At 41.5% G+C, this 21,842-nt stretch overlaps 1 protein-coding gene across 5 annotated transcripts in view; it reads left to right on the forward strand.

The window, feature by feature from the left end:
• Positions 1–300: 300 nt before the first annotated feature.
• MTDH (metadherin) overlaps positions 301–21,842 on the forward strand; it is a 54,321-nt gene continuing 32,779 nt past the window's right edge. For 4 of the 5 annotated variants that reach the window (XM_065895181.1, XM_065895185.1, XM_065895184.1 and 1 more), the window contains exons 1-2: positions 576–956; positions 14,432–14,533. In XM_065895181.1, coding sequence (XP_065751253.1) covers positions 576–956; positions 14,432–14,533 — 483 coding nt within the window. Of the gene's footprint in view, positions 957–14,431; positions 14,534–21,842 lie in introns of all 5 variants that reach the window. The other variant, XM_065895183.1, reaches the window with a different exon arrangement.

A 21,842-nucleotide genomic window follows, 5' to 3' on the forward strand; every position in this document is an offset into this window, starting at 1 on the left:
CCAGCCATCCCGCAAAGACTTCCTCCGGTTAACCCCTCCCAGCCACCCGCCCAGAGTCACCGATCCCCAAGGCTCGGCGCCGCCACCAGGCCCGAAAGGGTCACCGCCAACTGCAGCCGCGGCGCGCTAGCTCCAACGGCTCCAGCCCCGCCCGGCCTCGCCCGCGCCCACGTGACACCCCACGCCCCGCCCACCGGCGTCCACGTGACCCGCTGCCCTGCTCCTAGTCTACGCTCGCTGCGTGGATCGCGGCCGGAGCCGCCATTGTTCCGCCGAGGGAGGACAGCGGGGCCTGGCCCTGGCGCGGAGACGCCGCTTAGCGGCCGCCGCTGGAGACACTCCCTCCCGCCGCCCCCCTCCTCCTGGCGGCGGCGGAGTGAGGCTGACGGGGGACACTGGGAGCCCCCTGTCCTCCTGGCGGCGGCAGCGGCCGATCCCCGGCTCCGGCGCGAGGGGCGGCCGCAATGCGCTCGGCCTGAGGCGGTCCGGCCTGGCCTTACCTTGCTTCCCTTGACTGTTCCACGGCGTCTCTGCGCCTCGGCGTCATTCTGCGAGTGCCCCTGACGGGAGGGAAGATGGCTACACGGAGCTGGCTGGACGAGCTGGCCCAGCAGGCCGAGGAGGGCTCAGCCCGGCTGCAGGAAATGCTCTCGGTCGGCCTAGGCTTTCTGCGCACCGAGTTGGGCCTCGACCTGGGGCTGGAGCCGAAACGGTACCCGGGCTGGGTGATCCTGGTGGGCATGGGCGCGCTCGGGCTCCTGCTGCTCTTCCTGCTCGGCTACGGCTGGGCCGCGGCTTGCGCCGGCGCCCGCAAGAAGCGGAGGAGCCCGCCTCGCAAGCGGGAGGAGGCGGCGGCCGCGCCGGGCCCGGCCGCTGACGACCTAGGCGTGCTGAAGAATCTCAGGAGCGAGGAGCAGAAGAAGAAGAACCGGAAGAAATTGCCGGAGAAGCCCAAAGTGAGTAGGGGAGGAGTGGCGGGAGAGTAGGGGCGAGGGGCCAGCGTGGAGCTCCTCGAGCTTGCGGGAGGCCAAACGCGAGCCGCCCCGGCCGGGAATGGAAAAGGAAAAGAGTGAGGTTAGTCGAGAGCCGGGACGCAGTCTCCCCAGGCGGAGGAGGTGATCGGTGGACACGTTTCTTGGAGAACGGTGGAAACTCAGGAAGCATGGGACCGGTGGGGAAGATGAGTGTAGAGGAAGGAAGTTAGACAGTGTGGGGTATGTTTAAATAGAAGCGCCCGGCGGTCAGGTCATTTTCGGGAACCTTGACCGCCGGAACGACATGCCAACGACCCCGAGGCCTGCTGGGTCGGCTGCATGTGTGTGCGGAGATTGATGGGACCTGACGGTGGGGAAGTTGTGGCAAGACCGCGCTGGGGAGGCAGAGCCTGGCTTAGGTCACACTGAGATGGGGAGATACGGCGGCCTGCAGACTCCGGGGCTGACTCGAGGCTTAAAGGTACCCAGGTCTGGACGCGCTTCCATTTTAGTTGGGACTGTTGAAGGGAGACGGTGGCCCCCTCTCATTCCGGTGCCTGTGGCAAGTAGAGGCCGGACCTGGAGCAAGGCAAGAGGGGGGTCTGTTTTCTCAGGTACTCGGGGCTCCGGGGCCCCCCGAGAGAGCGCTCAGGCAAGTTCGGCGGAGCGGTGTGGGCGTTTTGAAATAGAGTAAAGGGATGACAGAGCAGAAAGGCGCAGGCTGCGCGAGGCGTTCCGGCACCGATTTACGGGGCCACGTGTGGAAATGCAGAGAGCATCACAGCCGTTTTAGCATGCCTTCGCATTTCATTTCTGCGGCCTTTATGGCCATTTCCCCACGGTTCTCCCATTGGAACGTTCATGGTTTTATTCATTAAAAAAAAAAGTACCGTGCAGTTGAACAGGGTATGGAGGGTGTGCAAAATGAGAAGCAGCTCCTAACCTATTTTTTTTATTTTATTTTATTTATTTTTGGCTGCATTGGGTCATCATTGCTTCACACAGGCTATCTAGTTGTGGCGAGTGGGGGCTACTCTTCACTGCGGCGCACGGGCTTCTCATTGCGGTGGCTTGTCCTGTTGTGGAGCATGGGCTCCAGGTGCATGGGCTTCAGTAGTTGTGGCATGCGGGCTTAGTAGTTGTGGCTCGCAGGCTCAGTAGTTGTGGTTCATGGGCTCTAGAGCACAGGCTCAGCAGCCGTAGCGCACAGGCTTAGCTGCTCTGCAGTATGTGGGATCTTCCCAGACCAGGGCTTGAACCTGCGTCCCCTGCCCTGGCAGGCGGATTCTCAACCATTGTGCCACCAGGGAAGCCCTCCTAACCTATTTTTATAGCCACTGGATTTAGCTCTTCCCCTTTTCAGTACGATAAAGTACAATACTGTGTGACCTGCGCTCTGATTTTTGCTGGATACTGAGAAGTATACACGTGAGAGTTAAAGTCAGGCATGGAAACTAATACAGGAGACAGATTCAAAAATAATTCTAAAATTTTGTAGACTGACAGGTGTGAGGTGTGAGCAGTATAAATGAGGGTTGGAGAGTGGGAAACTATTTGCATTGGAGGCATTTAGGCAAGTTATTGGAGGAAGTGAGATCTGAGTTGAAGCTAAAGTAATGAGAGTATGGTTGGTAACAGTACAAAGGATAAGGTTGTAGTAGAGATGTGACAGGCCACAGTTACTGCATTATTAGGTCTAGATTAGATTTGCTGATTAAGAGGATGCAAGATACATGCAAGACCTGGAAAAGGATACAACTTTGTCAGTGTGAATACCACCTTAGGTTAGGAAAAGAGAAAATACAAGTGACTTGGAACATAGGTAATTATATTTAAACTTGTAGAGAGTATCAAGGATTACCAGAAAGTAATGTTATGGTGGAAATAAAGAACCTGGCTCCAAGACAGGAAAGAAGGTGATCTTGAAAAAAACACATACATTAATAAGCCTAGGACCAGTGTGGATGAAGCAGGATGTAAAAATTTCAAAGCTCTCTTTGGGACGTCTGGAATTTCAGATAGACTTGGGTCAAGAGACAGGTGCTCCAAGAGCCCACACAAAGTGCATCACAACACTTGGATGACCCATCTGAAGAAGGAACACAGACAGGCTCCTGTGGAACTTGAGCTGTGAAATACGCTTATCAAACTTAGTACTTATTCCTTCTCCTTTTCATTTGAGTTAAGGAAAGGGGAATGAATAAATAAATCCAGTATTATCTTTGGGGAGTGGAGAATGGGAAGACTAACGGAGTGGTTGAATGTTAATCACGTGAGAAAACGTATTTGCCTACCTAATGGTAAAGTTGTGTTGGAGAAGTTCATCAGCACAAAACTGGCTTTCAAATGTTTTTGCAACCTACAGTGAAAACATTTTACATTGCGATACCCCCCACACATATATCAAACTATTCTATTTGTTTTTGTTTAATGATATTTGTGACCCACTAAATTGGTTTCATATTTGATTATGAGGCGAGACCCACAGTTAGAAAAACACTGCTTTATAGGGTTAAGAAATATAAGCTTCCATTTATTTAGTTAGTACTCATATGGTTTGCACTGTGCTAAATATTTACTTGGGGAAAAGCAGGATACTGCTTGCAAATTGAAGGCAGTAAAAAGGAAAACAATATTCATATGTCTGTGAAGGAAATACAAAAGTAAAAGCTTAGTTTTTCCCCAGGGAGCTGCTTATTCCAGTTGTGGAAAAAGATATCAGAAAACCCTAGTGTGGGCCCAGGTGGCCAGGAAAAACCTTATCACAGAATTTGACTTTGAAAGTGGGGAGGAGCAGGATAGTGGGAGAGACTGAAGAAACAGCAATGGCTCAGGGGAGGAAGACTTAACTCTGTCAGCCTGGCAGGAATTAGGACCTCTAAATTTGAGTAAGGCATTTAACCATGCTCCGATTAGCTTATCTTGTTTATAAATTGAAGATCTTAGTTGAGTTAAAACACTGCAGGATTCCTCAGCGTGTTAACCCTAACTACTTGCAATAGACTTACTTTGGGGTTTTTTTTGGTCGTGCCACACGGCCTGTGGGATCCTAGTTCCCTGACCAGGGATCCAGCCAGCGTCCCCTGCATTCGAAGCATGGAGGCTTAACCACTGGAGCACCAGGGAAGTCCCTGCAATAGAGTTACTTTGAATGCTTGTTAAATGGTGTAGATTCCTGAGTCCTACTACATACCTTGTAAATTCAGAATCTGTGGAACTGGGTTCAGGGAATCTGCATTTTTAACAAGCTCCCTTGCCTATGAGTTTGAAAATCATTCCCTGCAATAGGGCCGTAAGATCCATAGTATAAGAGAGATTTCTAAATGGAGTCATGTTTAATCTTATGATCCATCTTTTATTACTACATCATTCTGATAAACATTTTAAGATATACTTAATTCTGATTCAAGTGGAATCAGTGATGTCAACTACTGCATTTTTTTAAAAGGACATTCCATATTTGTTTAAATATTTTATTTTCGTCCTTTCAGTCCATCCTTTTTAGTTTTCTCTTAAATTATTCCAAATTTTACAACTCGAATTTTCAAAATTTGTTTCTAGTTGCCTTCTTTTATTTGTAGAATAGATGTCGTTTAGCTTTTTAAAATCTATTCATAAGCATTTTTTTTTTAATTCTTATATCAGTTTGCTTTTTATCCCCTAATTTCTTGCCATAAGTTTTGGGGGGCATGAATTGCAGTTCGTTCCCCTGTTAAAAGTGAAGGGAGTGATGAAGGGGGCAGCACTTTTCACTGGACTTAGCTCTTGGCATTTTTGGAAATCATTGTTTTCATACATGTATTTTTCATGACATCTAGTTCATTGTGAGTGTTAAATAGGCACTCAGTAAATATTTTTTGCTTGACTTAATCTGTGCAGTGATATGGACGGATGTAAGATCTCAGATAACTGGTCTTTAACAATTGTTGCTTTGAATTTCAACTGGAAGCAGGTAACCAAGATCACGGTCAAAGAAAACTCATTTTAGTGGACAAGTTTTTTTCATATTAATTTAGGAATTTTCATAAAGATTTGCCATAGTGCGATTGTTAATATCTATAAGCTCAGTAAATAAAAGAGTAGTGTTTTGTCTTGTTTGCTACTGTATAACCTTGCACGGTGCTGGCAGTCAATAAGTAATTATTGAATGCATAATACAGTAAGATGTCCCACCAAAGTATTTATGCAACATACTCCTATTTTTCATGCCTAGTAAATTCCATGTGAGCCACCTTTTTATTTTTACAGTGGAAAATGGCTGTGTTTGCCTCATCTGGCTAAAATTTTGTAAGGTCCATCTTTCTACAGCCAATAAATCATTCTAATAGTATGCTGTGTCTTTTGTAGTCATTACTTCTTTTCCAGTTTCACTGCCACTGCCCTGCTTTTGGACTTTATTACCTTTTGCTTAGGCTGTCCTAAGCATCCTAACTGGTTTTCCTGTTTCCAGTCCCTTTGTTGCCAATCCTTTCTACGCACTCATGCCAGCTAAATCTTTTAAAGCCCAGCTCTGATCATGTGACTTTCAAGTTCACATCTTTTCAGTAGTTCCTCAGCACCTGTTGAATAAGATCCAGTGACATGGCACTCAAGCCTTTTCATGATCTAACCCCATCTTAGATTTATCTCATACCATTACCCCTAAGACATTACCATTAGCTAGACGTCAGTGTCTCTTTATTCATATTATTTTTTCTAAAAGGCCTATTTTTTCTGTATCTCTACCAATTTCTACCTATCCTTCAAGGCCCAGCTACATTGCTGCCGTTACTATAAAGCCTTCTCTAGCTCCCCAGCTAGAGTTAGTCTCTCTTTTTTTATGTTTATTTTATATTTTTTATGAGAGCTGAAACAAGAAGGCAGAGCATTGCCTGGGAATGTGCTTGTAGGATGACTCAGATCTTTTCACAGCTCTGTGCATGCCCAAGAATGAAAAGTATTGATTTTGGGGTTAGAAATAAATTTTAGTGAGTAAGCAAATTTCCAATATGGAATCTTCAAATAGTGGTGATCAACTGTTTATTTGCCTGTGACTATTCCTCTCATCTCCAAAACCTCATGTCTAGATGTACACTGAATTTCTTCAATTAGAAACCTGACGTTTGTCTCAAAAACTTTAACATCGCCGAAACAGGGCTTATAATTCCCTGCCCTCTTCCAGTCTTCCCCATTTCTATAAATGGTAAATGACTCTGCCATTCCTTCAGTCATACAAGCCAAAAATCTAAGAATTGTTCTTGGTTCTTCTCTTTTCCTTACCTCCTCATCTTCACCTCATATCCTAATCCTTCAGCAAGTACCATCAGTTTTATCTCCAAAACATATATTTAGTCCAGCTGTTATCACCTTAACTCACTTGTACAGCAGTAGCTTCTGGTGGCTGCCCCCAGTGCTTGCTCGACACCCTAGTAAGGAGTCTTTTTAAAAACAAGCCACAGGGGCTTCCCTGGTGGCGCAGTGGTTGAGAGTCCGCCTGCTGATGCAGGGGACACGGGTTCGTGCCCCGGTCCGGGAAGAGCCCACATGCTGCGGAGCGGCTGGGCCCGTGAGCCATGGCCTCTGAGTCTGCGCGTCCGGAGCCTGTTCTCCGCAACGGGAGAGGCCACAACAGTGAGAGGCCCGTGTACCGCTAAAAAAAAAAACCACAATCTTGTCTAAAACGAACATTTCAGTAGCTTTTGCATTTAAAATCTAAACTTCTTTCCTATATGGCCCAACACCTGCTTTTTTTCCTAAGCAGTTTTGAGTTGGTTTCTTCTCATTTGCTACCTTCACCTATAGTAATCTTTTTCAGTTCTTCAAACTCTCTCAACCCAGTACCTTTACATGAGCTGTTATTGACACTTCTGGAACCATCTTGACCCCAGTGTTCCAATCAGCCTTTAGATCTCACTTTTAAAACTCACCTTCCCAGAAAATGCTTTCCTGATCACCCTATTTGAAATAGGCATCCCCTTTTATTTTCTGTTAACCTCTTATATGTGTTTCCTTTATCGTAGTTTGTAAATTGTCTAGTAACTTATTCATTTACTTTTGCTCAGGGTCTTTTCTCTCCGCTAGATTATAAGCCTTGATATGAGATAGCAAGCAGTGACTGGCATATAACAGCCTTTGATAATTATTTGTTAAACTAAATGCTGAATGAAGTATCTAAAATGACATCTCACTGTTTAGTTGAATAATCTAAACTGTTACGGGGCTAAATAAATTTGTCTTTTAAGATATTCTCAATAGAATTATATCTTTTATTCATAGGTGGTAGTTTTGCCATGTCATCCCAGGTATTACTAAAGTTACGTGTCATCTACAGGGTTTTCTTTTTCCCTTTAAGTCACTAGTCCCCTTAGTTTCAAGTCTTAGAAGAATACTCATTTGATTTAAAAATCTTGAGTGATAGGTAAAACAAACATTCCTGATTTTACCAAAAGGAATCTTGAGTTTCAGAGAGATTAAGTGACTTATTCAAGGTCGTAGAGCAAAGGCATTTCAAAGGCAAAACAATATCCTGATTTCTAGTCTAAGAACTCACTGTTATTTCCATTATACCTCTCTGATTTTTTTTTTAACCTCTCATTTTGATAGCATGTTCCAGGATATTATATTGCATTCAGAGAACAAATCTAATTTTCTCAGTGAATTACAACTTTATTGCTTTTAAGTTTTACTTTTAGAATCAGAAGTTTCTGCTGAAAATTATAATGACCTTTACAGAATCTCCAGAATTTTGCCTCTATTTGTTTGGTTACATGACAGGACTTTTTCATCCTGTCGTTTTCTTCTGCCAGAGGCCTTGCAGAAAAGACCTTCAATAGTTCTGACAGAAAAGACCTTAAATAGTCGTGCTCATCTTAAATACCAAGAGCAGCAATAAACCCTCCGAACACTTGTTTTTGTTGCACTTTGGCTTTATTGAGGAATGTACTACTTCTCAAGGTTGTGAGAGCCTTGAAAACATTTTAAAATGATTATTACTATTATTACTATTCAAACAAAATCATAGGATCTCTGTGAGGAGTTGGTGTTATCTGACCAGTTTTATTTGGCCGCGCTGCACGGCTTGTGGGATCCTAGTTCCCCGACCAGGGATTGAACCCGGCCCTTGGCAGTGAAAGCGCCGAGTCCTAACCACTGGATCACCTGGGAATTCCTCTGCAGTTTTTAAATTTACTCTTTTCTCTCCAGCTATGCTAGTGGTTTTCAAACTGTTCCACAGAATGCCAGTATTCCAGAAGGCATCCATCAGGATCTGAGAAAGAATTACATGGATATGTGTCTGCTGTATCACCTGTAATCCTTATCTCAGTACCCATCTGACATAAAGCCTTGAAAACCAAAGCTGTATTTACCGTTTCAGAAATCATCTTTAGAATAATTTGGCCATGTGATAGGTATTGAATGTCATCTCTCTAACCTATAAAAGTAGCCCTGAGCATCCCTGATGCAGTCAACAAAGAGATGTTTTGAAATCCCTGAAGAGGATTTAGTTTTGGCTAGCTGTTGAGAAGGCACAAGGATCTTTACCCTAAAGGAAATAACTCAGGATATATAGGAAGATTTTGCAAATTTGATTTATAGGCCATATTTGTAAGATTATCCTCTTAGTTTTTAGGAGTTTAAAATTGGGGGTGAATTTAAAAATAAGTTGGTAAATTACTGTGACTGAAGCTGTAGTTTATGTGTATGTTTAGTTTACGTAATTGATATGTGCACAACATTCGGCAGGAAAAAACACACAATTTGTGTTTTCAAATAAATGACAAGAAATTATTCTATCTTGAATATGTATCAGCACTCTTCACAACTAAAACTAAGAAACTGACAAAGACTTAGTCTTGTCCATTAAATGAGATAATGCATGTGCTTGGCACATGGCAAATATTTGGAAATTATTAGATCTGTCAGCTAAAGATGATGTCTCTTGAATTTCCATGATGTCTTGCCTTTATTTTTTTTTATCATGGACATAATATGTAGTCTTATGCTTCCTGTATGCTCAGTATAATTTCCAGCTAAGAAAATTAAGACTCCAGTGAAGTAGTAACTTGTCCAGGGTTATACACATTTGGGATTCAGTCGTGGTCTCAGCTTGCCTTCAAAACTCATACTCTTCTCCTTAAAGAGGCTGGGGAATGGGGCCGGCTGGAGGGTGGGGCGGGGGGAGGCAGAGTACATCTTTTGTCTGTTATTTTATGTGGACCTTTTTTTTTTTTTTTGCCATACGCGGGCCCCTCACTGTTGTGGCCTCTCCCGTTGCTGAGCACAGGCTCCAGACACGCAGACTCAGCGGCCATGGCTCACGGGCCCAGCCGCTCCGCGGCATGTAGGATCCTCCCGGACTGGGGCACGAACCCGTGTCCCTTGCATCGGCAGGCGGACTGTCAACCACTGTGCCACCAGGGAAGCCCTGTCTTTTATTTTAGTGTGTGCTATTGTATACCTGTGTTCTTCCTTTGCTTTGGTCGAAGCTTCTCAAGGGCAGGAATTGTGCCTCACTTGTCTTTGTTTCAAGGTTTTAAGGGTTCTGCATATTACTCTACTGAGTTCACTTACTGGATATTGAGTGAATGAATATGAATGATTATTGTGTAATTATTTTAGAAAACAGTGAAACTGTAAGCAGCTTTTTAAAAAAGAAAGATAGTATGACATGTCTCTAGAGCAAGCCTGGACTATTTTTAGCCTCTGAGAGGATACATTTACTCATCATTTGTATTCTGTTAACTTCCCAAAAGAATTTGTGTCTGGAGCATTGGGCCCATTGGATACATGTACAGTTTGTTAGCTCTCTTGACCACCAGGACTTAACGTTTATTTTGAGCTTGCTAGTATGAAAAATGACTTGAGTGCTGGAACATGGGATGAGGTTATGGGCCATCATAGCTTTGGAGAGGAAAGGATATTGAAGGAAAGAAACTGTTTCTTGAGCAAGTAAAGTATGCTTTCACATGTTTTCTCATTTACTGTCACTTTAACAAGTTAAATAAGACAAGTTACGTATTTTCTTCATATTTACAGATGATGAAGTTGAGGGTTAAGTCAAGGAAAATGCTTAAAGTCACAGTGATTAAATATGGAAGTTGGGCCTTAATCCCAGGTTGTCCATTCCAAAGCCCGTAGTCTTTTCATATTTCACTTTTTTTTTTGGTAGTTAGTAGACTGCCCTTCTAGTTTCTAAACTTAAGAAGTGGCCTTTCCTGGTGGTGCGGTGGTTAAGAATCCACCTGTCAGTGCAGGGAACATGGGTTCGGGAAGATCCCACATTTCGCAGAGCAACTAAGCTCATATGCCACAACTACTGAGCCTGTGCTCTAGAGCTCACAGGCCACAGCTGTTGAGCCCACGAGCCACAACTGCTGAGCCCACAAGCCACAACTGCTGAGCCCGTGAGCCACAACTACTGAGCCCATGTGCCACAACTGCTGAAGCCCAGGCACCTAGAGCCCATGCTCCGCAACAAGAGAAGCCACTGCAGTGAGAAGCCCACACACTGCAACAAAGAGTAGCCCCCACTTGCTGCAACTAGAGAAAGCCCACGCGCAGCAATGAAGACCCAATATAGCCAAAACTAAATAAAATAATTTTTTTTTTTTTTTTTTGCGGTACGCGGGCCCCTCACCGCTGTGGCCTCTACCATTGCGGAGCACAGGCTCCAGACACGCAGGCTCAGTGGCCATGGCTCATGGGCCCAGCTGCTCCGCGGCATGTGGGATCCTCCCGGACCGGGACACGAACCCGTGTCCCCTGCATCAGCAGGTGGACTCTCAACCACTGCGCCACCAGGGAAGCCCCTAAAATAAATTTTTTTTAAAAAATTAGAAAATAAATAAATAAACTTAAGACGTTTCCAAGTAATTTGAAGTCATGGTTTTTACATTTCGTGGCTAAAAATAAAATTTATATAACTAGGTGGAAATAGGATTCTAAATGCTTTCATTTTAGAAGTGTCAAATGTTAAACCTTGTATATGCTTACCTTAGCTATAGATTCTTCTGCAATTTAGAATCAGTTTAACAGATATATAAAGGCCACTCAAATGGAGTAGAAGTCTATTATTAAGCATATCTTATTATTCTGAACCGTAAAACTCTCAGAGGGCAGATTCCTTTCATATGTCCTTGTCCCTGAGGTCCCTGTGTGGTGCCTTATACTTAATTAATTAATAAATGTTTATGGAATTAGTAAATTGGAGATTGACTAACGTGAAGGATTTTATTTCCTTGAGTAGTTATCAAATAAGACCCTGTTCCCCTGCTGTGTGGCCCCCTCCTCCATTTTATTTTCCTGATTGTCAGCTAGGTGTCTTCATTCTGCCTTATCACCCTCCCAACACATTACACACACGTTCTTTTGTGAATGTATTTTTTAAAAGGATCTGGGATGGGAGTTGAGGGAATGTTTAATAACAAGGCTGACATGGCATTATCTACAAGTTTATCCATGTAAGGAATGATTATATCATTTTTCTGTTACTGGTTGATTTTCACCAAATTTGAAGGACATTTTGGTGTGGTCTAATTTAAAATATAGATTGCATGCTATATATAAAATTAACACCTCAGAATTTTCCAGAGAATTTTAAACCGGGGTACAGCAAGAGGCCCATGTAATTCTAACCTGTAGAAACAGCACCATATATATTATAAAGTCTCTATGATCAGAGAAGATACTTTCATGTAAAACCCAGCATGGAAGTCATATTGGATTTGAAGTGTTAGTTTGCGATTAGTTATTTTCATGTGAGCAGATCTACATAATATGCTTCCATTTAGGGATTTGCTAATTTAAATGTGGTTAATGCTTTACCAGGACAAGGCTTCCTTGACCAGCTAGTAGAGATCAGATTAGTACTGTTGATAGGTAGGAGAGGCACAACCATCAAAGTGTATCCTCTTTTCCTGCTACCTGAGAATGCTGTTGACTTTTCCCTTGGGATAGGGGGCTTATTATTTCATGGTGTCAGGCATTTGTGGGGAGCTGTTGGTGACTTACGGAACCCCAATAGTTATGAGACCTATATAAAGCCCAAAAGTTAGTGGAAAATTGGGAAATCTGCATAGGCCAGAACTGCAGTTCTAGCCACTACATAAGTTGTTGCAAAGAAGGAAGTAAAATTGGCACAGGTTGGAATGTGGGACCACCTTTGGCTTGCTGATCACTGCAGAGCCTATGAAATGGAGACTGAGTGTTCCTCTGCTGGTCATTGATTGAGGACTTCAGACTTTGTATTTGTCCAGAAGGAAAGATTTTTTCATCTTTCATTTGGGAGGCTCTATCAGCATTGTTTGCAGTTGTCTCAAAGGAATTGCATTGAACTTTTTAGCGGTTTTTAAGATAGTTTTTAACCACTTAATTTCACCTTTTTACAGTTAGTATATAAATTTAAATGACTCAATTTAGTCATTTACATGAGTAAAATGGAGGTATCATATAAGTGACTATGATAGTTTGCTGAAGGGATTAGTTAAATGAAGTTTCATAGATGTGAGGCTTGTGAGCTGCCACGTGAAGAGAGGGAAACTGTGGACTTAGAGCTGTAAGATTGGTCAGTTGGAGTAAAGCTTACATGGAAAGGTGAGGACGACCCCAGAAAATCAGAAGAAGTAAGTTTGACTAGTCTGAAATAAGAAATGGCATACGAGAACTGACAAGTAAGATGGTGATACGGGAAAGTAGAATTAAATAAAGTTTTATATTCCTGGTGTGGATATGGCTCTAAGCCCAAATTCCTTTCTGGGGTTTCTGACCTTTCTCAATGCATTGTCTCCTCCACCCCTCCCTGCCCCCCCTATATACATAAACACAGAGAAATGAGAAGAGACAGCATTAAAGTGGCAAAACAGCCCAGAGGAAAGAAAACCAAACCAAGAGTGAGGACACTTGGTTTCAACATTAACTGTCTGACTTTAACAAGTTGCTTAAGACTCAGCATATTAAATTTGAGTTAATTAGGAATTTAATCAGCTAAAAGACAGCTTTTGTTTGGATTTTTCTGCCATAAATCTTTGGGAAGCCTGCAGATTGGGTTTTGGAATATTAATGTTTTCTCTTTCCAACTGCATATCCCTGATAATTTTGCACAAATGCAGGTAATGTCACATTAGAAAAACTTTGAACATTCATATTGTTTTTGTTACTATAGCTCCGCTGTAATAAGTAATCTGGTGGAAATCTGTTCTGCAAGAAGTAGAAATAAAGCAATTTAAACTAGTATATTGATTTACTAACTTACTGTGTTGAATATGAGAAGAATGGGCAAGTGAAAAGTAGTAGTAAGATCCAGAAAGAAGAGGTTAGAAATACAGATACCTGGGAGATACCTGGGCCCTTTTCTTCAAAGTTCTGAATCTAAGTATATTTCTGGTGATGGGGCTCAGAAATGCTTCATTTAAAAAAAAAAAAAAACCCCAACTGGTGATTCTGATTAAAAGCCAGAATTGGTGTTCAGAGACTTAATTCTACTCATGAACACCTCTAAGTGCTGTCATTTTGTTTTGGGGTTGTTAGGAAAACTGAGGTAGCCTTTTTATGTGGCAGTGGGTTAGTAAAGCTTCTTAATCCTAGAATAGTAGAGCTATTAGATTGTAAGATTACAGGGGACATTAGCGATTATCTAATACAGAGAACAACAAACTGTGGTCCATGGACCAAATCTGGTCCTCCACCTGTGTTTGTAAAGTTTTTTGTAACACAGAGGTACTCATTCCTTTATGTATCATCTATGGCTGCTTTTGTGCTACAGTAGCAGAGTTTTGTAGTTGCGACAGAGACTCCATAGCTCACAAAGCCTAAAATATTTTCTGTCTGGCCCTTTAACAAAAAGAGTTTGTGGACTTTTGAATAGATCAGACCTATCACTTTTATAGATGTAGAAAAAAACTCAAAGATAACGAGTGAAATACTCTGAGATTACACAGCCAATTGGTGGTCAGAGTGCAAAGACAATTTAGTTCTTTTTCCTGCTTCCATTCCACTATTTTTTTTTTTTTTTTTTTTTTTTTTTGTGGTACGCGGGCCTCTCACTGCTGGGGCCTCTCCCGTTGCACAGGCTCCGGACGCACAGGCTCAGCGGCCATGGCTCACAGGCCCAGCCGCTCCGCGGCACGTGGGATCCTCCCAGACCGGGGCACGAACCCGTGTCCCCTGCATCGGCAGGCGGACGCTCAACCACTGCGCCACCAGGGAAGCCCATTCCACTATTTTTTGTTGGAGGTACTGATGCCTGGGTGAAATCAGAAAATAAATTTGTGGTGCAGTTTTGCTTATAAGTTCATTCTTTATTATATTACAAGATGTAGTTCCTAGGGACAATAGTCTTAGATAACACAGCTGTACAAAAAACGTTTTAATTTGGGTCGGGGGTAGAATTTGATTGTTGTATATTCTGTGTCCTGAGTACAAATCTTTGATTTGCTCTGCCAAGCAGTTTGATAACAGAATCCATTATTGTTGCTGTGCAGCCAAACGGACGGACCATCGAAGTGGCTGAGGAAGAGGTCGTCCGAACTCCCCGGAGTGCGGCAGCTAAGCAGCCGTTAGAGACACACAAGAAAAATGAAAAGGTCAGTTGGGAGCATGTGAAATTATATGCAAGGCTCTTAATAAAGAGAGTGACATATAAAATGTTACATGTACACCCCCATTTAAGGAGAACTAAAAATCTGAATTTATCACAGCGATGGATGGGTGGTGGAGGTTTAAGTAAGTTGGTTTTGTTTGTTTGTTTTTTAAGGAGGGATGTATCACCGAGTATTTTAAACATTGCTGTGACATTATTAAGTTTTCATTTTGCCAGGAACAATTTATTCATGACTTGAACATCTTTTATATGAGTACGGTTCCAGATATGTAACATACCTCTTAATGGAAAACAAAATTGTGATACCTTTGTTAATAGTGCACTTTTGGCATGGAAAGCTTGGCAAAATTGTTGATGGTATTAAGTGTTAATGTAATTTCTATTGTGACAGCGACATAATCATCTACTTATTAGATACAATTTGAATTTGTTTAACAAAGGAAAATATTCTGTACTCAGGTCATTATTAAAAGGTTTGGATGTGCACTCTTAAGTTTTCAAATAAGGCAATCTATTATACCCCGTTAATGGTACATTCCTGGGGTTTTATTCATTTTCCAGTTGCCAGTGTTAGAACCATCCCATTTTTATTTGACTTAATTTAGTTTGTAAGTAGGCAAAATGTACAAGACTCTGTTAACAGTGGTACCTCCTGCTGTGGGCGAGAGACTTTTTATTTAATTCTTTTTGGTACATTAAAAATTGCAACCTCCCCCCACTCTTTTTTTTTAACCCTTGCTTGCATAGCGCCTTTTCAGGGAAAATGAACAAAAAAACAACCACAGGTAGGTAAGTGGTTTCTAGGAACCAAGGTGCCACAACTCCAGCCCTGTAGAGTAGTGGTGTGAAGTGGTTGGTACAGTTTCTTAATGCTCATAATTTCAAAATACCACTGAAGAACTGGTGAGATCAATTCTGCCCTGTAACCCGGTGAAATTGGTCTAGGGCCAAGACAGCTGCAGGTAGGATGGCTTAAAATGAAGGATGGTTGTGGGAAAGAATTAAATATATGTCTGACTTTGCCTTTGGCAGAAAAATAAATAGTAAATTACTTTTATTAACAAATAAGCATACAATTTAGGGATTGTGAATTTACACTGTGAATAGTTTATATGCTTAAAGTAGATGTATACTTCTCCCATCTAGTGTTTCCTTGTTCCTGGGCTTTCTCTCTACTAGTGAGCATTTTATACTTAACTCCTGCTTCCACTCCCTGAATTATCCTGAAAAATATGTAGTTGGAATAATTAATCAACTACCATTCATCTCTGATTGATTAATTATATATAGATTGTATGTATCAGGATGTAAAACCATAGTTTAAAGTTTTAAATCATTCTGAAATCTCTTATGCTAGAAAGTAATTATAATGGTTGACATTTGTTAAGTATCTAAAACATGGCAGGCACTGTGCAAGGTGAGGTCTGTGTATATATCGTACATATTTACTTCGTACATAATTACTTATTTAACTATAAGTAAATATATTTACTTATAGTAGGGACAACTTATTGAGCACTTACTGGGTGTACTTTTAAGACTTTATAGAATATTTATACATGTTACTTTAATTATCCTTGCAAGAATGCTGAGGAGGTGGTATCATATCTTACAAATAAGAAACGTGAGGCTTAAGTTACCTAAGCTTTTAAAAGTACAGTCAGTTCTAACCTAGACTAACCTGACTCCAAACCTGACTGCTAACCTGACTCCAAAGTCTGTGCTTTTTTACTGCTCTGTATTATTTCTGATCCTTTCAAAAACTCTTCCAGGCAAATAGCATTAGTCCCATTTACAGATAAGGGCTCTGAAGCATAGAGGGATTGTGTGATTTCTCTAAGTTCATACGTAGTTTCTGAACTGGGAGTTGAACCCAGCTCATTCTGATGCCAAAGCCCATGTGCTGTTTAATCACTTGACAGAACCACCTCCTTTCAGTTGCCATTGCTTTTTTAGTGCAAGGCTTCTACCTTTGGTTTGTCGCCTATTTGATTTGACTTTTTGCATAATAATAAATGCTACCACTCATGCTTAATGTTTCTTTTCGCAATCCTACATCTTGAATTTATGCTTTTTAACTTGGTTCAGTCCAGGTGACTCTCATTTCAGTTAACTTTTTATGCTATTGTGCTGTATGCTTTTGTGTGTTTTAAATATGTGTTTTTTTTTTAAGACTTCTTACTGTCTTTTTTCGTAAATAAACATCTTACGTCTACTTATGCACCTAAATATATATTATTATGTATTTGTTTTCCTCTCAGAGCCACGTTAGGCACTTTAAGAAATATGGTTTGCCCGTAAAGCAGTTGCACTCTATGCAGTGATTTTTTTTTTTTTTCTGTGGTACGCGGGCCTCTCAGCGCTGTGGCCTCTCCCATTGCAGAGCACAGGCTCCGGATGCGCAGGCTCAGCAGCCATGGCTCACGGGCCCAGCCGCTCCGTGGCATGTGGGATCTTCCTGGACCGGGGCACGAACCCGTGTCCCCTGCATCGGCAGGCGGACTCTCAACCACTGTGCCACCAGGGAAGCCCATATGCAGTGATATTGAATACCTTGTCCTGTCACTTGAGTAAGCCTTATAGATAAAACTGTCTAAAAACCGTATATGACAAGAGCTATAGATATTGGCTCTGTAAAGCAAGTTAAGCTACCAGGTCCATTTGGATATGAAGGTTAATGCTAGTGTCTAGTAGAGTATACACTGGATCATTAGCCAGGCTGAATGCATTGTGCTATTTGATGATGAAGAGAATAAGGAGAAATGTAAGATGTACTTACCCTCAGAGAGATTACAGTCTAGTTAAGGAAAGGCAAGCATAAGATAAGATACCAGGTAACATACGGCCTTGACTGCCAGGTATTCAGAGAAGTAAGATTATCCTATTTGGGTAGCCAGAAAAGATTGACTTAATTGGACTCTTGGGGATGGGGATGGTATTTCAGTGAGTAGTAGAAGTGGGGAGGCCAATTTTGGCAGGGGAGAGAAACAAATGAACACAGTCATTGTTCAGCTGAAACAAAACAACATATTCAGACTCAAGGGAAAGCCCTAGGCAGGTTTGACTGGTCAGGGTGGGGTGGGGTATGATAAAAACTTAGATATGCTCAGCTGGCAGCAACATTTGTGATTAACAAATCAGCATTGCATCTGTGATTGTAAAGGTCTGAATTAAGATAGAAGTGTAAAGATGGTTAGTAAGAAAAATAGCAAAAGCAAATATGTATAAAATTTGGTCACCATCAGGTTGTTGCAAACAAAGTCAGTGGTGTCCTACTGAAATACTCATTCATTATAAAAATTAACAAGTTCTTACATTTTCGTGATGCTACACAGAGTACAAAATGTTCTCACATCTCTTAATCCTAATGCACAGGGAGGAGGGTAGTATCATTTTTTTTATACAGCTCATTGAAAAGAGTTTAATGAATTGCCCAGGATCACATAGCTAGTAAGTAATGCTCTCTCAATTTCTTTGAGGTAGCAGTTCTCAAAGTATGGTCCGTGGACCCCTGTGAAGGCATTCCAGGGACCTTTTTGTTGGGTCCCAGAAGACAAAACTGTTTTCAGAGTAATTAAGACATTGTTTGTCTTTTCCACTGTGTTAATATTTGCATTGATGGTGCAAAAGCAGTAGTGAGTAAAACTACTGCCGCCTTAGTACAAATAAAGGCAGTGACACCAGGCTACTTGTAGTTGAATTCTTTACTGCAATCCACTTACTTGGAAAAAAAAAAAGGAAAAAAAATAAAAAAGCTAATTCCACTTAAGAGTATCCTTGATGAATCTGAAAAAATGATCATTATTCATTTTATTAAATCTTGACTTCTGAATACATGCCGTTTAATTATTCTGTATGATGAAATGGGAAGTATGCATAAAGTATGCTCTATACTGAAAAACAGTGGTTGCCTTGAGGAAAAACACCTGTGCAGTTGAGTTGCAAGCTGGAATAGCCACTTATTTCTTGTTAACTCCATTTTTACTTGAGAGAACAACTGATAGACCATGGTTATTTAGAGTTGGGTATTTGTAGACATTTTCTCAAAAATAATCAAGACAGTTCAAGGAAAACAACTGATAGTACTGTTGCAAATGATAAAATGATTTGTTGCCAAGTGAAAATTAGAAATTTGGAAAATTTGTGTCTACCACCATGAGCTTGACAACATCCCAGAACTTAATGAATTTCTGATGAGATCAGCAGTGATGTTAACAAATGTGTTGGGGTTTTTTTTAATATTGTATATAATGGATTGGGGTTTTTTGTTTGTTTGTTTTTATCTATTTGGTTGCACCAGGTCTTAGTTGCAGCAGGCGGGCTTCTTAGTTGCAGCTCAAGGGCTCCTTAGTGGCAGCTCGCCGGCTCCTTAGTTGTGGCATGAGAAATCTTAGTTGGGGCATGCATGTAGGATCTAGTTCCCTGACCAGGGATCAAACCCAGGCCCCCTGCATTGGGAGCGCACAGTCTTAACCACTGGGAGACCACCAGGGAAGTCCCCAGAATGTTTTTTGGGTTTTTTTATAAATTTTATTTATTTATGTATATATGTATGTATGTATGTATTGGCCGCGTCGGATCTTCCTTGCTGCGCGCGGGCTTTCTCTAGTTGTGACGAGCAGGGGCTGCTCTTCGTTGTGGTGCGCAGGCTTCTCATTGAGGTGGCTTCTTTTGTTGCGGAGCACACACTCTAGGCGCGCAGGCTTCAGTAGTTGTGGTGCGGCAGGCTCAGTAGTTGTGGCTCGTGGGCTCTAGAGCGCAGGCTCAGTAGTTGTGGTGCACGGGCTTAGTTGCTCCACGGCATGTGGGATCTTCCCGGACCAGGGCTCGAACCCGTGTCTCCTGCATTGGCAGGCAGATTCTTAACTACTGCGCCATCAGGGAAGCCCCCCAGAATGTTTTTTAACCTTTTGGAAGATGTATGTAACTCAGTGAATCAGTATTTTCCAAATGCTCAATGCTTACATGTTACAAAAGTAGACAAGTATAAAAGATTCATTTAAGGTGCAAGGTAGAACAATGGATTTTAATGTAGTAAAGTATAGAAAGCTCATTGATGTAATTTCAGATTCCACATTGCAACAATTTTTAAGAAACTACCACTTGACAAGTTTTGATGTAATATTTTTTCCTTCCTCTACCTAAAATCCTTCATGATTTCCCGTTGTTATTACTCGACAATCTTGAACATAATCCATTGGTACTGTGGCTCAAGTCTCTTTTCTTACTGCTTACCTTCTCTAAGCTCCAGACATTTTGGTTTTCTTTCTTTTCCTTTTTTTTTTAAATTTAGTTTATTTATTTTATTATTTTTGGCTGCGTTGGGTCTTTTCCTGCAGGTTTTCTCTAGTTGTGGCGCACAGGCTTCTTATTGTGGTGGCTTCTCTTGTTGCGGAGCACAGGCTCTAGGCATGCAGGCTTCAGTAGTTGTGGCACATGGGCTCAGTAGTTGTGGCACATGGGCTCAGTAGTTGTGGCTTGCAGGCTGAGTAGTTATGGTGCACAGGCTTAGTTGTTTCGCGGCATGTGGGATCTTAGTTCCCCGACCAGGGATCGAACCTGAGTCCCCTGCATTGGAAGGCAGATTCTTAACCGCTGGACCGCCAGGGAAGTCCCCTCATTACCTTTTAAGAGTAGAAAAGAGTATCCTATGACCAAGAAATTTGAGTGATTAGTGTTTAGAAGACCAAAGACAAAATTATTCTGAGGCAGCATAGATTTTATACAGGCATAAACTCTAGCAGTTAGCAAAATAGAGAAAAACCTGCATGCTCAGGGAGCTTACATACATTTGTTTTATGTTCCATAATACATCTTAGAAACTGTAGTTTCAAACCAGGGACTGGCAAGCCATGATCAGGTTCTCTGCCTATTGTTGAAAGTTTTATTGGAACACAGACACATTTATTCATTTGTTTATTGTCTGTGGCTGCTTTTGCAATACAACAGCAAAGTTGAGAGGCCTTATAGTTTACAAAGCCTAAAATATTTACTATCTGGTCCCTTTTTTTGCTGAACCCCTGTTTTAAACTCCTGATACAGTCTTTTGGGTTCATTAAAGTGTTTCATTATCTGGAGTGCTTTAATATCATCTGATTCTCTAGGTCTTGGACTCTTGACCTTCCAGGCTCCCTTGTGCCGCAGTCTATAGCTTTGTGATTTCTTGGGTTTCACCCAAGGAATTAGTTTTCAAGAACTTCTTTAAGGTAAACCAAGTGGTTTTTTAAATAAAAGTGGGAATATCTTACCAGAGAAGCCTCATTTCTGCCCGTAGACTTTTCTGTCTAAACACCTAATGAATAGTGGAACTGAGACCAGAGCTAGGACTTCTGCCTTAACGCATCGTTTTTTCATGATACCTGCTTGTATAGTGGCAAGAGGGGATCAAAAGTGAAATGGTGAATTTGTATTTTATAATGCTATGATTGAAGTGAGAATGGAAGTGGAATCTCCAAGTGGAATTAGTTTAGGCTATTGGAAATGTGAGAATCAAATCTGGGAAAGAGTTCAGGGCTAGATAAAAGAAGTTGTTAAGAAAGGTTTCTTGTAAATTTTTTAAGATTATGAGTTGATAACCATGCTGTTTATGCAGTGTTCCATAACTTATGAGCTCACACCAAACATATTTAAATAATTTAATGGCTTGGATGATGAATCAAGTATACAAATGTAATAGCTCAAAGATTTTATTTGGGGGGACAGTGAGAGTTAGGAAGACAGGGCAGTCTAATTTTAGGCTCTTTCATTGATTAACAAAATATTAATGGAATACCTTCTATATGCAGGATATACTATTCTAAACACAAGGAATATAATGGTTGATAAAACAGGATAAAATGGTTGATAAAATTAACGAAATATTAATGGAATACCTTCTATATGCAGGATATACTATCTAAACACAAAGAATATAATGGTTGATAAAACAGGATAAAATGATTGATAAAAGAGTCACTATTCTCATGAAGTTTAGTGGGGAAAACAACTAAAAACAAGCAAGTATAGTCTCTAAAGTCAGGTGGTGGTAAACGCTGTGAAAGAAAATAACTAACCAAGGTGAGGAGAAAGAGGTAAAGTGCTCATTGTGGGCACTTCCTTGCACCTGCATCTCTACTCCTTACTTCCATTCAAAAAAAATGTATCAGAGTAGTAGTGAGTGGAGAGATGCTGAGTCTAGTTCAAATCATACCTCCTCCCCAAAATGGGGGAAATCAGTTGCAAGCCTGTCTACTTTTTAAAAGGTTTGTAATACTTTTCATAATTAATCTCATCCTGATATTGTGTCACCAAGG

Source organism: Phocoena phocoena, chromosome 17, assembly GCF_963924675.1.
Source record: "Phocoena phocoena chromosome 17, mPhoPho1.1, whole genome shotgun sequence".
In the NCBI taxonomy this organism is placed as follows: domain Eukaryota; kingdom Metazoa; phylum Chordata; class Mammalia; order Artiodactyla; family Phocoenidae; genus Phocoena; species Phocoena phocoena.